Source organism: Lodderomyces elongisporus, chromosome 3 (genome assembly GCF_030384665.1).
Source record: "Lodderomyces elongisporus chromosome 3, complete sequence".
NCBI lineage: Eukaryota > Fungi > Ascomycota > Pichiomycetes > Serinales > Debaryomycetaceae > Lodderomyces > Lodderomyces elongisporus.
The window spans coordinates 58,658-77,753 of NC_083675.1; the positions used below are offsets into that span (position 1 = coordinate 58,658).

General features: G+C 38.1%; 10 protein-coding genes across 10 annotated transcripts; 3 read left to right on the forward strand and 7 right to left on the reverse strand. All coding sequences in view use genetic code 12, as the record gives it.

Annotated features, from left to right (window-relative positions):
- Positions 1-42: 42 nt before the first annotated feature.
- On the reverse strand, positions 43-1,131 carry XYL2 (Endo-1,4-beta-xylanase 2; the record flags this gene model as incomplete). The annotated part of the gene is made up of 1 exon (XM_001523360.1): positions 43-1,131. The coding sequence occupies one exon, from the start codon at positions 1,129-1,131 to the stop codon at positions 43-45; it is 1,089 nt and encodes a 362-aa protein (XP_001523410.1).
- A 1,275-nt stretch (positions 1,132-2,406) lies between these two features.
- On the reverse strand, positions 2,407-2,889 carry ATP16 (delta subunit of the central stalk of mitochondrial F1F0 ATP synthase, atp16; the record flags this gene model as incomplete). Its single annotated transcript, XM_001523361.1, has 1 exon — positions 2,407-2,889. The coding sequence occupies one exon, from the start codon at positions 2,887-2,889 to the stop codon at positions 2,407-2,409; it is 483 nt and encodes a 160-aa protein (XP_001523411.1).
- Positions 2,890-3,248: 359 nt separating this feature from the next.
- Positions 3,249-4,568, reverse strand: PVL30_002354 (uncharacterized protein; the record flags this gene model as incomplete). Its single annotated transcript, XM_001523362.1, has 1 exon — positions 3,249-4,568. One exon carries the CDS (start codon positions 4,566-4,568, stop codon positions 3,249-3,251), a length of 1,320 nt encoding a protein of 439 aa, XP_001523412.2.
- Positions 4,569-6,151: 1,583 nt separating this feature from the next.
- Positions 6,152-7,957, forward strand: MCD1 (sister chromatid cohesion protein 1; the record flags this gene model as incomplete). Its single annotated transcript, XM_001523363.1, has 1 exon — positions 6,152-7,957. One exon carries the CDS (start codon positions 6,152-6,154, stop codon positions 7,955-7,957), a length of 1,806 nt encoding a protein of 601 aa, XP_001523413.2.
- A 107-nt stretch (positions 7,958-8,064) lies between these two features.
- On the reverse strand, positions 8,065-9,951 carry PVL30_002356 (uncharacterized protein; the record flags this gene model as incomplete). Its single annotated transcript, XM_001523364.1, has 1 exon — positions 8,065-9,951. The coding sequence occupies one exon, from the start codon at positions 9,949-9,951 to the stop codon at positions 8,065-8,067; it is 1,887 nt and encodes a 628-aa protein (XP_001523414.2).
- Positions 9,952-10,302: 351 nt separating this feature from the next.
- Positions 10,303-11,010, forward strand: SLD5 (GINS complex subunit; the record flags this gene model as incomplete). Its single annotated transcript, XM_001523365.1, has 1 exon — positions 10,303-11,010. One exon carries the CDS (start codon positions 10,303-10,305, stop codon positions 11,008-11,010), a length of 708 nt encoding a protein of 235 aa, XP_001523415.2.
- A 152-nt stretch (positions 11,011-11,162) lies between these two features.
- Positions 11,163-14,654, reverse strand: RTC1 (SEA (Seh1-associated) complex subunit; the record flags this gene model as incomplete). The annotated part of the gene is made up of 1 exon (XM_001523366.1): positions 11,163-14,654. One exon carries the CDS (start codon positions 14,652-14,654, stop codon positions 11,163-11,165), a length of 3,492 nt encoding a protein of 1,163 aa, XP_001523416.2.
- A 544-nt stretch (positions 14,655-15,198) lies between these two features.
- On the forward strand, positions 15,199-16,089 carry bem46 (bem46 protein, variant; the record flags this gene model as incomplete). The annotated part of the gene is made up of 1 exon (XM_001523367.1): positions 15,199-16,089. One exon carries the CDS (start codon positions 15,199-15,201, stop codon positions 16,087-16,089), a length of 891 nt encoding a protein of 296 aa, XP_001523417.2.
- A 291-nt stretch (positions 16,090-16,380) lies between these two features.
- On the reverse strand, positions 16,381-17,025 carry TIF45 (eukaryotic translation initiation factor 4E; the record flags this gene model as incomplete). The annotated part of the gene is made up of 1 exon (XM_001523368.1): positions 16,381-17,025. The coding sequence occupies one exon, from the start codon at positions 17,023-17,025 to the stop codon at positions 16,381-16,383; it is 645 nt and encodes a 214-aa protein (XP_001523418.2).
- A 662-nt stretch (positions 17,026-17,687) lies between these two features.
- On the reverse strand, positions 17,688-18,062 carry PVL30_002361 (uncharacterized protein; the record flags this gene model as incomplete). The annotated part of the gene is made up of 1 exon (XM_001523369.1): positions 17,688-18,062. The coding sequence occupies one exon, from the start codon at positions 18,060-18,062 to the stop codon at positions 17,688-17,690; it is 375 nt and encodes a 124-aa protein (XP_001523419.2).
- Positions 18,063-19,096: the final 1,034 nt, after the last annotated feature.

Sequence of the window (19,096 nt, forward strand, 5' to 3'; positions counted from 1 at the left end):
TTATATATATATAAAAAAATATAAGAAACTATTCCTAATACTTTACTCTGGACCATCAATAATACACTTGACGGCTTTTCCTGCACGCACAAAGTCGTATGCCTCAACAGCCTCCTTCCATGGAAATACATTTGTAATCAATTTCTCAAAATCAACTTGCACATTTTCTTTGCCATTTGCATAGTTTTTCTCCAAAATCTTTATAGAAGTAGCATAGTCACCATATCCGTATCTGAAACTACCAAGCAATGTCAATTCCCTGCTGGAAAATTCGACAATGGGGAAAGAAACATCGCCGCTTGCATTACCAATTTGCACCACTTTACCTCCGTCTCTAACAGTTTGCACTGCCAATTTAATGCATGGCTCTGCTCCAGTACATTCCAATACAACATCTGGCCTAATACCATCAAATGCCTTGATCAAATCCTCAGCTCCGCCGGATTTGGAGTTAAAAGTGTAATTGGCGGCGCCAATCTCCTTGGCCAACTTCAATTTCTCATCAACAACATCAACAACCATAATGTTCAAAGCACCAAAGATCTTGGCGGCTGCAGCCGTCAATAAACCAACCGGGCCACCTCCAAACACTATGACATTCTCGCCAAATGATAAATTGGCCAATCTAATCCCGTGAACACCAACACTCAATGGTTCTACCATGGCACCCAACTCCAAACTAACATTGTCTGGCAATTTGTACAAGAAATCTTCGGGTGACTTGTAGTACTTACATAAAGTACCAGGTGGATTGGGCTTCTTTGGGTCGGATTCGGGAGTTGCAGCAAAACACATATCGGGGTCAATTTCGTATTTACCGGATTTGTAAGCTTCACTGTATCTTGAGGGAACACCGGGTTCAATTGCAACCCTATCGCCTTTTTTCAAATTCTTTACACCTTCACCAACTTCGTGAACCACTCCCGAAGACTCGTGTCCCAACACCATTGGCTTGGTCAATTTGAAAGCGCCGATTTTACCATGTGCATAGTAGTGGATATCGGAACCACAGATTCCTGTTTTCTTGACTTGGACAATAACATCTGTAGGATGCTCAATCTTGGGCACAGCCAAGTCTTCAAAGACAATATCGTCTACTTTTTTAAGTACCAAAGAAGGATTTCCTGACATTTAGATGTGTATAATGTATATGTGAGGTTCAAAACAAGGTTTGAAGAAGAAAAGGAATTTATAAATATATATATATATTGAAAATAAAAGAAGGAAGAAGGATAAATTTAAATCTTAAAATTTTGGACAAAACATTGATATGATTTATCAGTAAGGGGGGACTGCAAGTGTTGGGTGATAGTTTGTCATATTTATATTGCAAAAACAAATGATTAATGATTGCTCAAGTTCTAATCTTGTTTGCATAAAATGTGTGCTTGCGTACATACGTGCCTACCTATGTATACGCATACGTATTGTGTATGTGTAATTTGTTGTTTTTTTTTTTTTCTTTCAAGAGAGTATAATAAAAAAGTATGTTAATAAAGAGTGAGGTGGGGGAGATAGAAGGAAGTTGGTGGTGGAGGAGGAGGAGGAGGGAGCTATAAGGTAGTGTAGTATGGAGTACTAAAATCTCTCAGCACAATTCTCGTTCCGAAAAACTCTCTTGCTAAACTTCGATCATATTCTTCCACGAATTCCTCCTTAAATTCTTCCGTTAACTGGGTTCATTTGCGACATACGATTGTTTTGTTTTGTTTTTTTTTGTTTTCTAATCCTGTCTTCAGAGTTTTATGCTTGTGATTACTTACATACTGCATTAACCGCTCAACCTCTTTGTCGGTTTACTTTTTTTAATAAGTCCCTGTTACTTATTTTGTTTTCTGTTGTCTGTAAATTTTCCATCTTATTTTTTATATTTTTAAAGTATTTGCAAAAACAAAAGTTGCAAGTCCAATATACTTGTCTTGAGGAAAGTCAAAACTAAAAAAATGGCTCGTGTATTTTATAATTTTCAGGTCAATTGTCTAAAAGAAATAAAAGTTGAAGAATAGAGAAGAGAAGAATCAGAAAGAATTGAAAAGAAATAACATACACACGGTTCAAATTAAATAAAAATAGATTGAAAGAGCCATGGTATGACTTGTGTTTTGTTAACCTATCTTTCTTGCTTACTTTGTGGAGAACCAAAGCTCCGTGGACTGCAAAGATTCAACTACGTTAACAAAAACCTACAAATATTCAGCTTTGTCTTTACTTATATGTATTGTTTTTTTTCTTCTATTTCTTCTTCTTCTTCTTCCATCTTGTGTTTCCTCAAACACTGAAAAATGGTGATGAAAGAAGCAAAGGAAATAAAAAGAAAAGAAAAGAAAAGAAAGCTATACCTCTATCCAGTCAAATATTTGAATTTTTTTTCATCCTCGTGCACCATTATCTCTGCCTCTAAGTTGTTTATTTAGCAACGTGTTGTAAAGCTTCCAAGACTTCCAATTCGATGCTGGCTTCAGCAGCAACTTTTTCATCTCCTGATTCGGCTCTCTTTTGTGCGTCCGAGATCATGTTCTTGACAGCATTAACATCAAAGTCTTCTGGCTTGAATGCTTCGATTGCGCTGATGGTCAATTTGTTACCTGGTTGAACCATTGCCAAGCCTCCACTTACGAAATATTGTTCAGATTCACCATTCTTCAAAATAACCTCAAGCAAACCTGGTCTCAATTGTTCAACAACTGGAATGTGGTTGGCCAAAATACCCAAGTCACCGTTGACGGATGGCAAGTTGACTTGTTGAACATCTTGGTCGGAGTAAAGGGTTTGGTATGGTAATGCCAACGACAATTTCAAGGCATCTGATGCAGCAGCCTCAGTGGCGTATGATCTTCTAACAGCAGTTAAAGATTGCTTTGCAACTTGACGGAATGATTGTCTAAACATTGTATGTATATGTTGTTGTTGTTGTAGCAGTAGTGACGGTTATGACGATGATCTTTGTACCAACAACCTCTTTTGCTTCAAACTCGGTCGCTGTTTCTCACTTGTTGGATCCTCTTGCAATAATTTTCAGTTAAAGAAACAAACTTGGTAGCTCCCACTGAAGAAATGAATGTGGGAAATAATCTAAACTCTACCAAAATGCGAACAGGGAAAACAGTGTGGATTATATGCAGTATATCTACTTAGAGACTTACTGAAATATAATTGGCTTACCATTCTAGACTTCCTAAATAGGTAATATCTTCAAACTCAAACTCAAATTCAAACTCAAACTTGTATAAATTTATATACTACATATACTAACTACTAAATTGATTCAAAAAGTTGTCAACATCAAACTCATCACCCATTTGGTTCATATTCATATTACTAGAATCGTCCTCGCCTTCGAGTCCGGCATCCAATAAGCTCATGTTTAATCCATCGAGGATCAGCTCATCATTACCCAAAAGATTATTCATGTCCAAGTCCATTTCTTCAAGATTGTCGTTCTGAGCTGCAGGTTGGCCTCCTCCATTCTTTTGCTCACTGTTTTTGGTACTATTGTTATTGTTGTTGTTGTTGGCGGCAGCGGTGTTGGTTGTATTACTATTGTTGCTGCTGTTGTTGTTATTATTGTTATTATTATTGATATTATTACTAACATTTGCACCGGCATTGGCACCAGCACCAGCACCAGAACTTGTAGCTTCGCCCGTGGTTTTGGATATAGGGTCATCCGCAGGCGTTTTGAACAAATCATCAGTTTGTTGTTGTGAAAAATTCATGTCATTATCAATATCCATGTCATCAAAAACATTGTTTCCGCCATTTTGCACAGCTTCACCACCATTGCCTCCGCTACCTCCAATGCCGCTACTCCCCATAGGCATATCTAGATTCAAGTCGTTGTAGTTGATTGATGATAAAAAGTCGTCATTTTGATTTCCATCATCGTTTCCAACTCCTTGTAAGTCATTCATGTCAAAGCCAATAAAGTCATCGAAATTATTATATTGGTTCGACTGTAGTGATTGTCCCAAATCTTGTTGTTGCTGCTGTTGCTGTTGTTGTTGTTGCTGCTGGGAAATGGCTTCTCGGTTCCTTCTTTCCTCCTCCTCTTTCTCTTCCTTTGCCCTTCGAGCCGCTTCTCTTTCCTCTTCTTCTTTCTTTAGTCGCTCTGCTTCAGCTTTTTCCTTTTCTGCTTGAGCTTTTGCCTCAGCTTCTGCCTTGGCTCTAGCTTCTGCCTCAAGCTTAGCCTTTGCAGCTGCTTCAGCCTCAGCTTTCTTTTTTGCCTCGGCCTCTTCTTTCAATCGCTTTGCTTCCTCTGCTTCTCTCCTTTGCCTTTCCAATTCCTCTTTGATTTTCATCTCCTGTTGTTTTTGTTTATTCTCAATCATAGTGTCGATACACCATTTAGCATCATTGAATTTAAATACCGTTTCGTCTAAAATGTCATCAAACTTGTTTATATGGTTAGTCAATTGTTGGATAATCGTAGGTTGAATAAGCTGGTTGTTTGGTCCCGTGATTAGTCGGTTTTGCTTTTCATTGTTGTTGATGATTTCAAAGATGAAACCGGCAGTTCGTAGAATGTCATTGAATGCAGAATCAAGTTTAGTCTGTAAATTTGCTGACATTGTGTTGGTATACTGCTGTTGTATACACCTTATAAATGTTGTTTTATAATAATCTTGTTTAGGTGGTGATGGATAGGGAATAAGAGATGGTTGAAAACAATCGTGGTGAAGTTCAAATGGTTTTCTTCCAAGACACGGCTCGTGGAAACAATAAAGTCGGAGATTTCACCAAATGTGAGACTTCACTTTCTTATTTTTTTTTTCTTTTTTCTTTTTTCTTTTTTCTTTTTTTCTTTCGGTTCCGTTATCTAATTTACTTTTATTTTTCCCCTCCCTCCCTCTCTCTGTCTCTGTCTCTGTCTCTCTCTCTTTAGTTTCAATCATACAGTTATAAAGGAACAAATAGACATACTATTTGAGGCATGTGAAGGATGGAAAAAAAGATCATAGAAAATGGTGAAGATGTAATAAAGACACCTATACATACATGTATATGTGTATATAGATGTAACACCAGATGGAACCACTGCAAGAATTGCACAAGAGAATCAATCAGTATGTCTATGAGTAAAGTCAAGCGGATAGCTCTCCTCTTTCAAAAACATTTTTTGCAACAAATATTATGCTTTCAAATTCAAGCCAAAATTTAACCAAATTTACAACCAAAATTGTACTACACATATATTACATTCCATTTCATCACAATGTCAAGAAGTAAATATCATTTTTCAAAAAGTAAGAAAGAGTACCAACATTTGAGAAATCATTTAGTTTCATTTGCCACTGAATAATGCAGAGTTTTGACAGGTACTCTTTTTTTGGTCAACTTTTCATGACCACAGTTTATTAGTCTTAAACTGTTTTGTGAATACCACAACAACTCAAATACTGTTCAATTGACACAAGAATTGATTCAATAAACACATTGCTTCAACAACTGTTCATTTCCTCATACAAACTCACACTTACATAATTACGACTAAAAGCAATCAGTGTCTGAATCTTTAGATAATATGGGGCTTTATTATTTTGTTTTCTTACTTTCTATAAAAGTCACCCTTGATAACTTAAGAAAGGAAAGCAAAGTTATAACGCAAAAATGGTTGGCAGATGTTTCACAAAAAAAGCGCTACCACACAAATTTTTCTTTTACAAGCGCGTAATTTTTATTTTTAAAGGTAAAAAAAGCTGAAGAAGAAGAAGAAGAAGAGGAGGAAAGAAACGAAAAGGAAAAACGCGGTTTTTCATCCGTTAATGTAAACAGAAGAACCCAAAACACGAAGGGGGAAAATCTGTTTTTCAATACAAAGTTGCTCAAAAACGACTATTCCTCCAAAATAATAAAAATAAAAAAAAAGATAAAGGTATTGGAACAAAGAATCACAATCACATTTACTAAAAGTCATATTGAAGTCAGTGTCATTCCTTTTTTTTCTTCTTTTCCCTTTTCCCTTTTCTTCTTTTTCTTCTTTGTTTCTTCTTTCTTTTTCTATCTTTTAAAAATCTACAATTTTTTAAAAAAAACATTCGTTTCATTCTAACTCTTGACCTTAATTTCATCCTTCCTTTTCATCACTCTTCATAGAAAATTGTCACTCGTTAAATTTTGTATCACCAGAGCTTACATTGAACCATACATCATAATGCTTACCAGCACTGAACTTCTAAACCAAGGACCATTGGGTAATATATGGCTTGCAGCAAACTATGACAAAAAGCTCACGAAACAGCAATTGCTAGGAACAGACATTGTACAATCCACAGAGTATATTCGTGATCATCAGATCAGCGGGCCCCCAAAAATCATTTCATCGTGTTCGCAATCACGCGTTAATGAACCAGAAGGGAAAGACTCAATCACCCTTAGACTTTCCGGCCAATTGCTTCTAGGCATTGTCAAGATTTATTCAAGAAAGACCAAGTATTTACTAGACGATGTCCATGATATTCTATACAAACTCAAAGCCTCGTTTAGATTATCAAGTGGAGTACAATTGGGCTCGGACTTTGCATCGAATCGAATTAATGTTCCAGCACAACAAACCACCTTGGCAGATTTGGATTCCATCACTTTAAAAGATCAAATCTCGGCATTTGACCTTTTTTTTCAAGAGGATTTGGTGTTGGATGAGCCGGGCGCGAACACCAATCTCACAAGTGTGTTTAACGATCTTAATCAAGAATCAAATGGCGACTCACTGATGATGGAATTTGATCAATCCATAGAGTACGGTAGAAACACGCGCGGTAACAACAACATTGCAAATAATGCCAACGACGATAACGTGTCGCATCACTCGTTAAATGATATGGATTTGGACTTTGACTTGAACTTTGATGAAATTGAAGACGACCGTTCAATCGAACAGGGAAGAAACGCGTCATTTCTTGGTGACGAGACCGAAACCAGCTTTATGGCGGAATTGAACAAGTCAAGAAATATTTTCGAACTTGATGCTGGTCAGCCTATTCTCAGTATGGATAACCTCTTAGAAGAGGATTTAAACGCAAGACACGGAGAAGGCAACGCACCTAATTCAGCATTGCTGCCGTCAATGAATCAATCTAGCGTAGATCAACAACAGCAACAACAACAACCAGCACCAAGACAGAGACAAAGACAAAAGCGAACGAGAATCACCGACGAAGGTGAGTTGATTGTGCCAAACAGGAAACTAGTGGTGGACTCCGAAGAGAGTATGCAAGGTGTTCCAATGCAAGTTCTTCAAGAAAATCAAGAGAATTTGATGGATGGATTTGGAAAAGAAAAATACATCACTCTCAAATTATCAGAAAGTGAAAAATTGAAACTAGTACAAGAACTAGCACAACCAGTTTTTGCCAAGAGGCGGAAGCTTTGGAATCTCGACACAGAGTTGCAATTAACTTGTGCTGCACTTGCACGTCGCGAACAAGAGAGAAAAGAAGGCGATTCAGGCGATGAGGGAGAGAACTCTGATGAAGATGATACATCGTCATTGATGGGGACAGATACCAGTTCTGACCTGTCACTGGACCTTGACCTCTCCATAGATGTTGACAGCAGCGACGAGTCAGCTACAGATGAGGAAAACGACAACGAGGAAGAGGATGAGGACGAGGAAGTGGATGAGAAGGTAAAAGGAAAATCAGTTGAACATGAATTTTCGAAAACCGCTAAAAGTACACGTCAAGTTGTGAATGAATTGCAGGATCAATTCAGGAAGTCCAACAATGACATTGTCACATTCCAATCATTGATGGAGGCGGATTCAAAAGCTATGCATCCCCTTGGCGCAAAAAAGAAAAATACCATTAATCCAAGAAGAGAAGCTGCAAAGTGCTTTTTCGAAATGTTGGCACTTGCAACAAATGACTGTATAAGCATACAACAGGAACGCGAGGACCTTGAGTTGGGAAAGAACGTAAGGATATTACCTAGAGACAATTTATACACCTTATTTGAATAAAAAACTATTCTGCTAAAATATTTTGCTGTTCCATTTTTTCTTTTTCTTTTTCTTTTTTTTCTTGTTTCTTGTTTCTTGTTTTTTTTTTTCCGATAATGTTTTAATTTTCAATTCAGCCTTGCTTGAAAATTATTCAAATTGTTTACTTTTTTCATCTCTTCAAGTAGTCCTCGATCGAAAGGATCTTCCTCGACATCATCCACTTCATTTGCTTTTTCATGATTGTTCTCATTTTCGTACCCTTTCCCTCTATTTTCATCCTTTCGCCTCTTTGTAGAGAGTTTAAAATTTTTGTTCAACTTGATACTCTGAACTTTATTTTTGCGACAAAGCAATAGCTCCCATGGTCCATTGAAAATAACAGATTCCACATCTTCCACGTTTTCAAAAAGTGTCCTTATGGGGTTGTATAATCTCCTCTCAAGATCCCAAAAGGTTATTACATATTCATCAACAAAACAGCCAACTGCAACAAATTGATATGGATATTGAGGCCGTTGTGCAATTTTCTCAATCACATAATCTGTTGGCACAGTGAATAATGCTTCTTGCTTATAATCCTTCCAAATCCGTAGATGCCAATCCAAATGCGAGCTTATTATATAACCATTACCACCATAACCACCGTGACCATCGTAGCCACTAACAACAACACCACCACCACCACCACTACTACTAATAGTACTGCTCTTACTGCTTTCACCATCATTGCGTGTACCAACACCAATATCAGCACTACCAAAATTGTTCAACGTTTTTACAAATAAACTATTGTCCTCCATAGGCTCGTGAATCAACTTCCACTGTTCATTATACAATTTCCCATTATTTGCAGCTATCACCATCTTCAATTTTGCCTCAAATTCACCAACGACATCTTTGGGCCCTGTATACACACCATGTTCCACAAGTAGACCAGCTCTCAACGTATTCTCATCCAAGAGACGCCGAGAAAATCTTGGCTGGCTCAAAATCTTTGTCGACCACAAGTTCAATACTCCTTCCTCCGATAATGTCACCACACAATCATTCTGATCAACACGTATCTGTTCCATCATAACAATTTTCCGTCGATGTGGGAACCACAGCTCTTCATCTGAACCAATTGTAAATACCGAATAGTGGGTTATCAATGCTGGATCCAGCATTAGTGCATAGTCATCGACTTCCCAAACAGCAACAGCCCCATTCGCCAAAGCTCCAATAATCCTTCCTTCCTTGTTTGTATCAAATTTCAACATAGTTATTTCGGAAATGGAAACGAAATACAGAAGTGGTACAAGTATTGTGTTTTCTTGAATTTCATAAAGCACTGCGCTGTACATGTATTCCATTGATCGCTCAAAGCCAACTACAATCTGGTTCGGATTATGCGGCGATACATCAAAACACTGTATGTTGCGTTCTAAAGAAAAGGTATGTGTGCCAATAATAAACTCTGATTTTTCAAAATTTGTCCTTGATAATACAGGTTCAAGATCAATACTCCTTGTGATTTGGACCTTGTTTATAGTCTTGATTGATTCGATTATAGCTCGATTTAGTTCATACTCCGAAACATTTAAGACATTGAAACTTTTATTTTCCGATAATTCTGCAGATCCAGTCTTTGTTTCGTTCTTCAATTTGCTATCAGCTTCTAGTATATTTTCTTCCTGAAGGTCAAGATCGATTGTCTGCACAGCTTTATCAAAATGGGTTAACTCTTGCCTTTGATCAGATTTTTTTGCTTTGTTTTCCAAAAGTTCACTTTGGCTTACTGCAGTGGATCCTACTCTAATTGCGAAATCAAGATCTTCTCCTCCTGTGTTGCCCCCAGAGTATGTCACAGTCAGATCAGTTTGTGTTGAAGCATCAATTTTTTGAGGAGCAGCTGGAACTTCATGGTGTTCAGAGGCTTTGGATCTTGCTGCTTCTAATGCTGCCCTTTTCTGCTGAAGTTCAAGTAATCGCTGCCTTTTTTGCTCTAGTATTTTCTGTCTATCCTCTGACATGATGTACCCTATGTAGTCTTTTTTTGCATTTTTATTTAGAATCAAAAGCCATTCGTTGTAATCAGTTTCAAAGTAAAACGCGTCTTTTGCCTGTCACAGTATCTTTTTGTAGAGGAAAAAAAAAAATTCCGCGCGCAAATTTCCTACAATTTCCAACCTCCAAGGAGAGTTTAGATCTTGCTTGTAACTCCATCACCAACCATCCATATATATATATTGACCTTATCATCAACTCCACACACTTATTCCACTATTCTTTTTCCTACTGAAGAAAAACCTTTTCCAAGATTTTCAGTTTGGTTTTTTCTTTTCTTACTCAATTCTTTTGTGTGTGTTTAATTTTTCAACACCATGGATATTGATGACATTCTTCGTGAATTCGAGGAAAGCTCAAATGCTAAAAAGCTCAACTCAGAAAACATATGTAACTCTCTCATTCAAGCGATGATGAATGAACGAATGGCACCGGAGTTGCTCCCCTACAAATCCAATCTAATGAGTTCCATCCTTACACATATCTCCAACCAGCAGCAATTCTTACTTGACAGTCATGAGTACGGAGACATGAATAGCGGGAATGGGATCATCTCCGATGATTTTAAATTGAGGTTAATGATCATCGAGACAGATGTAGAGAGGATAAGTTATATTGTGAGGCTATATTTGCGCACAAGGTTGACCAAGTTGAACAAATTTACGATATACTATGTTAACGCATCCCACAACGAAACGGAGAACGGAGAGCTGCAAGAATTGCTTAGCTTAGAAGAAAGAGAATATATCCATAAGTACTTGCATCTACTCACACAATTATACAACAATTGCTTTTTGAAAAAACTTCCAAAGTTCTTAACACTTTTAGACGAAAATGTTGGTGGACAGAATATGACAATCGAGCCCGATTTGGATCAATTGGTGTTTGTGAAATGTGTTTCGGAGACTCCAATTACATTGCGAATAGAGGACGATGAAATTGATATGGAGAAAAACGGAGTTTACGTCGTCAAGTACAATTTGATAAAACGATACCTCGATACCGAAGACATCATCTTGATTTAATGCTGGAATAATCTAAATGGAAGTTGACCGTTTTCTTTTCTTTTCCTTTCTTTTCTTTTCCTTTCCTTTTTTTTAAATTTTTGTTTTTATCCTGTGCTACTTCATCTTCTTTTAGATTTTCTAATCTAGTCTGTCTCAAACCGATTGATGTCTCACACCACAATTGGCACGTCGCAACCACCAGGACATTCAACATTTTGTTCATCAATAAACCATTCTTTCAAGCAACCAAAATGTCCGCGATGACCACACTTTAAACTTATAGCAACAACTAGCCCTTTGCATGGTTCATTGCAAAAGACACAATTCAGTTGTCGTTGCAGACACTCATCACAATACCAATACCCAAACTCGCCATGAGTTTGGCGTTTGGATTTCTCATTTGTTAGAAGCTTCAAACAATGAGAACAATACAATCGTATAGTATCTGCTGCATAAAGCGTCTTTAGTTTCTCCGCTACGTCCAATGGAGCAAAGTTTATAATTTTGGTAGCTTCAACAAATAAGCATTTACGTTGCAAAATCTCAACGTATTCGCCAAGCCAGCCAAGGCATTGGTCAAATGTAATAATATCTCTTGCAAGTTCATAAAATAAGATTGCGATAGTAGAAACAAACGTAATCTCACCTTGGCTTGCAGCATATTCCAAAGCGCCTTTCAATAGTGATTTAAAAGACCAGGCTTCCGTTCCATCCTCATAATCATTTTCACAATCATGATGATCGTCGTTTTTCAACGCAATCGATAATCCAGACCGCTTAGGCAGCTTTGGCGAATGATTAGATTGTTTCTTCTCCAAGATCAATGACGTATCATGATTGAGCTCTAGTGGTTCCGGAGGGACTTGTCTCTCCGGTAATGCACGTCGAGCATCAATCGGAGAAGATGCTAGACTGGAATAAGACCTGCTTGAGCCAAATCCAATTGAGTTTGGACTAGACCTAAGAAAAATGGAGTTCATCAAATTAGTGTTCTCAAGCTCGTAATCACCTCTCTTTGATGTAGTTGAATCAATAGCAAGAGGATTACTTTGAGAATGAACACTTAGGTGATCATCTGCTCCACTGCTCCCTGCTCGAACACTATGAGTATTGTTGAAACTGTTGGCTCTACTGTGATGCATTGAATTCGTGCGACTATGCACGTCGTTTCCATGATAAGCAATACCATGACTGGACACACTACTGAGTGGATTAATGTTTCGGCCATACTTGATGCTCAGCGTTGAGTTGGAATTGTAGGAGCCAACGACATTATCCAAATCAGATTGTATTGATTTGAGAGCAAAACTATCGACATCTTCTTCTTGGTCATGCTTGGTATGGGATACGGCGGTGATATTAGGGTCTGTGGTGGCGCTCATATTAGTGGCAGCATTGAAATGGTCTGCATTGGCGCTGTCAGGTTCGTCAACATGGTTTTTATTATCGAGAGTTGTTCTCGTTTTCATCCTTGCAGCCGCTGCATTCATTGTTTTCTCGTCGGAAAGTGAAATAGCAAGCACTCTCCATACTTGACTCGATTGATATGCACCAACCTCGTGAGCAACACTTGCATTCATCAGACACGTATCCGCCAAAGTGAACCCTTCGGGCGTTGTCACTAGATATTCTGTTGCGAGGAATTTGAAAGCCTCTTCATCATTAAAAGGTAACTCCACAGGGAAAGCAAAAGGTGACTTGACCATGGAGTTAAGTCTCAAAGATCCTCCGATTGGACCACCTGGGACCCCTGGGACCCCTGGACCACCTGGGACACCTGAAACACCTGGGCCACTTGCACCACTTTTGTACTTTATAGCAAAGCTTGAACTAGCCGGGGTCGATCCAAATGAGCCAGCAGAACCTTGAGTTGTTTGCGATGGGTTTCTTGCAAGCTTTGGACGAGGTGTATAAGTAGAAGTAGAAAGTGCAGAGCCCGCCGATGGCGGACTAGTCATATCAAGTACACCGGTTCCACTTCTCAATATCGGCGATGGTGATTTTGTCATGAATTGAGACATTGGATTATGGGTATATGAGCGGGTTAGAGACGGACGCTCGATCGGAGAAGTGCCGAGCGATGAACCGGCCATTTTGTGATCATGGTCTTCCAAATCAAAACTCGAGGCTCTTTCTGCTGCAATTGCTGTATTTGTCGACGTCGATGCTGTAAAAGCAGTTGAGGTTGCAGTTGCAGCTGCAGCTGTGTCGGTGAGAAATTGCTCATCGTCACACATTGATTCGAAATTAGCTTCAAATTCGTCCTTGGCTTGGTTAACCCAAATAAAATCATCATTATCGTTCCATGACATCCCTATTGGCGGTAAATCATCCAAAGGTCTCTTGATATCGGTGTCAAAATTCGAGTCCAAGTCATACGCCATAAACTGGTTTGCCTTGTTCAACGTCCATATTCGCCTTCCTTGAATTTCGTTTTGGGCCCACATAAAGTTCGAAATTGCCTTTTGAGAATATGGGTTGATGATTTGCTTCGGAATGTATTTACGATTCAAGTTGTAGATCGTTACTGTTGGATCGTCATTTAAATACAGACAGGCCAAGTCATAATTTGTCAATGCCAGAGTAGAGTCCCCAAAGCTAGTGCTAGTGTGCATTGACCCCATTCCTCCTCCATCTCCTGCTCTTCCTCCTTGATTAACCAGGTACGAGCTCCATCTTACTTTCAAAATAGACCCATAAGTATTTATAATATTTTCTGGAGTTGTCCGCAGAGAGCGCCCTTCACTATAATTGAACACACAAATCTTATGGTCCCTACCACCAGTTGCAACGTACTCTTTCTCGGGATGGATGTGCAACGACAATACGGGGCCTGCATGAAGGTTCCATTTTCTATCTGGTGAGTACATATTACTTCCAGAGCCTGATCGTAAATCAAACTTGCATAATGCACCAGAATCGTGGACGGACAATATACATGTCTTATTTCTTACAACCGAGTGTGGACTATACTGGCACGCTCTTATAGGGTCATTATGGAGATTGGCTTGTAGGTTGAAAACTGGTTTTGTTGGTGATGCCCGAAGGTCCCACAATTTAATACTTCCATCTTGCGAACCAGAGATGATGTGATCCGTAGAGTCAATAAAATCAATTGAGTTTACCGTTCTTCTGTGATCAGAAAGCATGGCATGTAAGGTGCCCTTGCCATAAGGCGATACCTTATACATTGAGATTGTACCGTTTGACATTCCACATGCTATAGTATTTTCCCTTGTCTTTATAGTATTCACTGAGCTTATCTTATTTGGATTCCTAGAGCGGTAGATGGACTTGACATCTAGTAGATCAATTTCCTGTAACACCTGCTGCTGATCACGATTCAAGCACAATAGTCGAAGGTAGTTTTTACCACCAATCACAGCATGATGGCTTGGCTCATTCCCAGAGATATGATGCGAGATTTGTATGCCGCAATTCAATTGCCCAATAGCTTGAACATCCCGTTCCGCATTGTAGGTAAGCCGTCGAGAGTAGCTATTGCTCAGTTGGTTTTTGCTGAGCCTTTTGCTAGATTTGTGTGAGCTAATGGAGGAGTTGGCAGATGGAGAATTGCTCGATTGAGGAGTGCCTAATGTTCCATAAATGTTGAATGCAAATTTCGCTAGACTTTGCTGCTGTCCCTGACTATCTTGAGCCATTTAACAATGAGTAGCTTTTCCTGTGCTAGGGGGGGGGGACTGTAAAGGGCAGATTTGATAAAGGATACCGGGTATATAATACAGACGTGAATGTGGAGCGAGTGTTAAAGTGTAGTGAGTTTAAAGTAGTTTTGGAGACTAACGAGAATTTACGAGCTCTTTTCCACTTCTTTCACTCAATCATTTATTTTATTTATTTCAATTAAACTCTCTTATCGCGAGCACCTTTGAAATAGCATAAAAATTAAACAAGAACATTAAATTATCTCTTCTCCTTCCACCCCACTTTTTTTTTTTACACATGAGACACTTAGAACACTCAATTTTTCACCAGTAACACTCAACAGATTCTTTAATCACACTTATAAACACATAGGGACTAATTTGTTTTTGCTTGGCCCTTTCCTGCTCTCTGTTTTCCTTACATTTTTTTTTTTTCAAATTTAATTTAATTTAATTTTTTTATCAATTTATCAATTTTTCAATTTTTAATCCTCCATATTTGGATTCTTTTCCTCATTACATTTTATTTCATTTTTTTTTAATGGTTTGGACAATTTACAGTTTAGTCAAGTCAATTACACAACTTGGTCTTGGTGTCAGTGCGGTAGCGTTAGCTGCATTATACTACTATCAAAGCTCACTAATTTACCCTGCTTCGCTTAATGATGGACATGGTTATTGCGCTACTCCGGATGAGTACGACATTCCGTTCGAACAAGTATCTCTAACTACTGAAGATGGGGAGACGTTACAATGCTACTCGATGAAACAGGACCAAAAGGATCCAGACTACAAGAACAAGACCGTGCTTCTTTTGGCACCAAATGCTGGAAATATCGGCCATGCGTTACCTATAGCTGCAATTTTCTACAAGAGTTTCGGTTACAATGCATTCATATATAGTTATCGTGGATACGGTAAATCTACCGGCGTACCAAGTGAAGTAGGATTGAAACGAGATGCTGATAGAGTAATGGAATACCTTTCTCGAGAAGACGCACAATACCAAGAGTCGTCAATTGTGCTCTATGGAAGATCATTGGGAGGCGCTGTTGGTGTCTATATTGCTGCGACAAAGTCATCGTGCGTGCATGCCATAATATTGGAAAATACATTTTTATCAATACGGAAAACAGTTCCACACATTTTCCCGCTTTTGAAATTTGTTACTGGATTTGTACATCAAAAGTGGGATCTGGAGTCGTTGGTGCCTTTGATTCCCAGCAAAATACCGGTACTTTTGTTGAGCGCAAGAAGAGACGAAATAGTCCCACCTTTGCACATGGACACTATCTATGACTTGTTACAAAGCGAGAGCAAAGAAATCAAGACTTTTGAAAATAGTTACCACAATGACACTGTTTTACAGGAGGGATACTGGGATAAAATACATGCATTCATCAAAGACAAAGTAAATCCTGTTGGACTTTAAAGAAAAGAAAAAAAAAACAGGATAAAAGCAGAACAAAAACAGAACAAAATAGAAACAACAATATCAACAAAAGAATTTAACATTCTTTGTTGGTACTATCCTCTAAAACTATAATATTAGACCAAGGGTTAATAATATACACACCTTCTGTAACTTTAACAACAACCACAGCCTCTTAACCAAAAACAAAAAGTAGATGGCCAATGGAGGAGGAGTGGGGTGAACAAGTAAGGAACTAATCTGGCCTTATTCCTTTTGCGTGGAGGTTGGAAAAATTTAGTACTAACAAAATTACAAGACAATTTGTGGTTCAGCACCTTTTTGGTTCGATGCGTTGTGCGAGATAAACTCGACTCGCTGGTCGTCTTTCAATTGTAAGATTTTCTTTAATCTCTCTCCAACGGTTCTTAATTTCGACTCATCACAGTCCTTGGTCCAGATACCGATTCTGTAAACTTGCTTTCTAACGTTGATAACAATTCCGTTGACTTCATCTTCGTCGTCTTCAATGGTTTCACCAATAACGGCAAGCAATCCTCTAAGCCACAAGTCGTTGATGATTGGGTTACCTTCCTTTTTCAGGAATGCGTGTTGCCATTTACCACCTTTGGCGTTGGCCTCATCTTCCCACTCGGGTCTGATACCTTCTTTGAACAAGTGGTAGTCTGACTTTAATGGAATTTGGTTAGCAGATGGGATCGAGTTGTAGATACCCCAAAACTCCTCTACTGACGAAAACGCAATCACTGGTTTCAAAAGATCGTGCCAGTTTTCAGACTTGTTAGTCTGTGGCTTTGTATACCAAAGAGTCCATCTGTGATTCAATGGGTGCTTTGCGGTGAATTCTTCTTTGGAATCAAAAACAGTCTTTTCTGCGGACTCTTGTTTGGAATCTAACGACAAGTCTTCTGTTTTCTTAGTTAATTCTTCAGACATAATCTAAAATGGAAAAGAAAAGGGGAAATAAAATGTTAGTGTCAAAGTTTCTTTGCTACTTGCTCCTTAAAGCAACTCAATAGTTCCTACATACTCACTTATTTAGACGATTCAAGAAGGGGTTTATATAGATGAATCTTTCAAAGGGCTGTTTCTCGAATTTTTGGTTTAATCTTCAAAAATTTTTAATATCAAAAAAAAAGGCCAAGAGAGAGTGAGAGAGAGTGTGTGAAAGTGAGAATGTGTTGTGTTTGTATGTGTGTGTGTGTGTGTCGAAGTGAAAATATGTGGAAAATTATCGACACTGGTTGCGACACGACAAAAAGGCAAACATTGCTCTAAAACCACAATATAATGGATAGGGTGCTAGCAAGAAGTAAGATGAAGAACTAGTTGAATTTAGAAATTAAAACAAAAAAACAAAGAAACAAAGAAACAGAGACATAGTGATATTAGGATGGAACTTGGTATGTGTAAAGAGGTACTAAGAAGTATTTAGTTAGTGAACTCTTCTCCTTTTTTGTTTGTTGTATTCTTCTATCGTCAATAAGTCTACTCCTAAAACCTCTAGTAAAAGAAAAAAAAAATAAAAGGCAATCGTTTAACAAAAAATCATCACTATATAAAGAAAACAAAAAGAATGATACAGGATAAATTCTGCATTAGATCAATCCCAATAGCACGTATACTGCACCAGCAACTCCAGCGTAGACATTATTGCCACTGCTGCCAGCTCCAGCATTGCCTTGAGAAATGGTGGTGTGGTCGTAAGATCTGTGCCCACCAACTGAACCGCTGATGGTGCCCATTCCTATTTCTCCACTGGCAATACTTTGACCGGCTGCGTCGGTATTTATACTCAGGAAGGATTGACTGAATAATGTGGACATAGTAGTAAGTTCACCCTTCACTGTGGTTGTGATCCACACGATGGTTTGCTCACTGGTTTTAGCACCGGCACCATCACCTTGGTCGGCCAAGCCATAAACCGATGCAAAAAGGAAGAATATGCAGCTCAATAGTTTACCAAAAATCATCTCTATATGTATATGTCTATCTTTATTTTGCGTCTAAGTAGCACTGTTGTGTATTCTATGGATATGTTGTGTGAAGCTCAAGTCTTTTGCGTTACTTTTTGGCTCTTTGCGTATGTGAATTTTGGGCTTATGTGTATATTTTAGCCTAAGCCTTGCTCGTACTTGTGAGATAAAGGTCTTGGCGGAAGCAAGGATGATAAATGTTTCTAATGTATTTTAATCTACTGTTGTTGCAGCTATATAACGAATGTGTTTGCAACTTACTGTCTGTTGGATGTTTAAGTTTCCTCTTTCAAGTGTAATATTAATGTGAAATCTCCAAGAGAAAGAAAACAGAGTATAACAGTAGATCTGGGTGCTTGTATTATCCAAATCTTGACTTGAAAATATAATTTTTTTTTGGGAGTGTGAGCGAGAGAGAGTGAGTGTGCGAGAGGGAGAGCAAAAAAACAAAAGAAAAAAAGAAACTAGCACTGCCTCAAATCAGTTCAAAACACAGTAACCAAAAATGGAAATATCCAATATATCACGTGCATGTAGTCACCTGATTGAATAGTAAATTTTCTTCAGTATTTTTTTTTATGGTTTACTATTAAAAGCTTGCTAGATCAAATGGACTCTGAATGAACTGTTGCTAAAAAGATGTTGTATAGATATAAAAAGAACAGAATGTTGCTGTTGTTGTGTTCCAAAGAAAAGAAGTGTTAAGAAGTGAAGAACAAAAGAAGAAAGAGAAAAGGTGACTGGATCCAAGCAAATACTTTGTTATTATATTCAATTGTACTAAGCTTCTCCATCGAAAATGAACTTGGCAAATTCATTTGGGCTAGCATTTGATGATGATGATGATGAAGATAAATCACTATTTTCTAAATGTTGTGGTTATGCTTCTAGTCTAATGGCCTAACCTTTTTTTTGATACTAGCTTCTGATGGGATGCAAAAATCATCTTTTAAATCGTTTTGCCAGTTTTGGGGTTCTTTATTTTTCTTTTTATATTTTTTTTTTTATTTTTTTTTTATTTTTTATTTAGT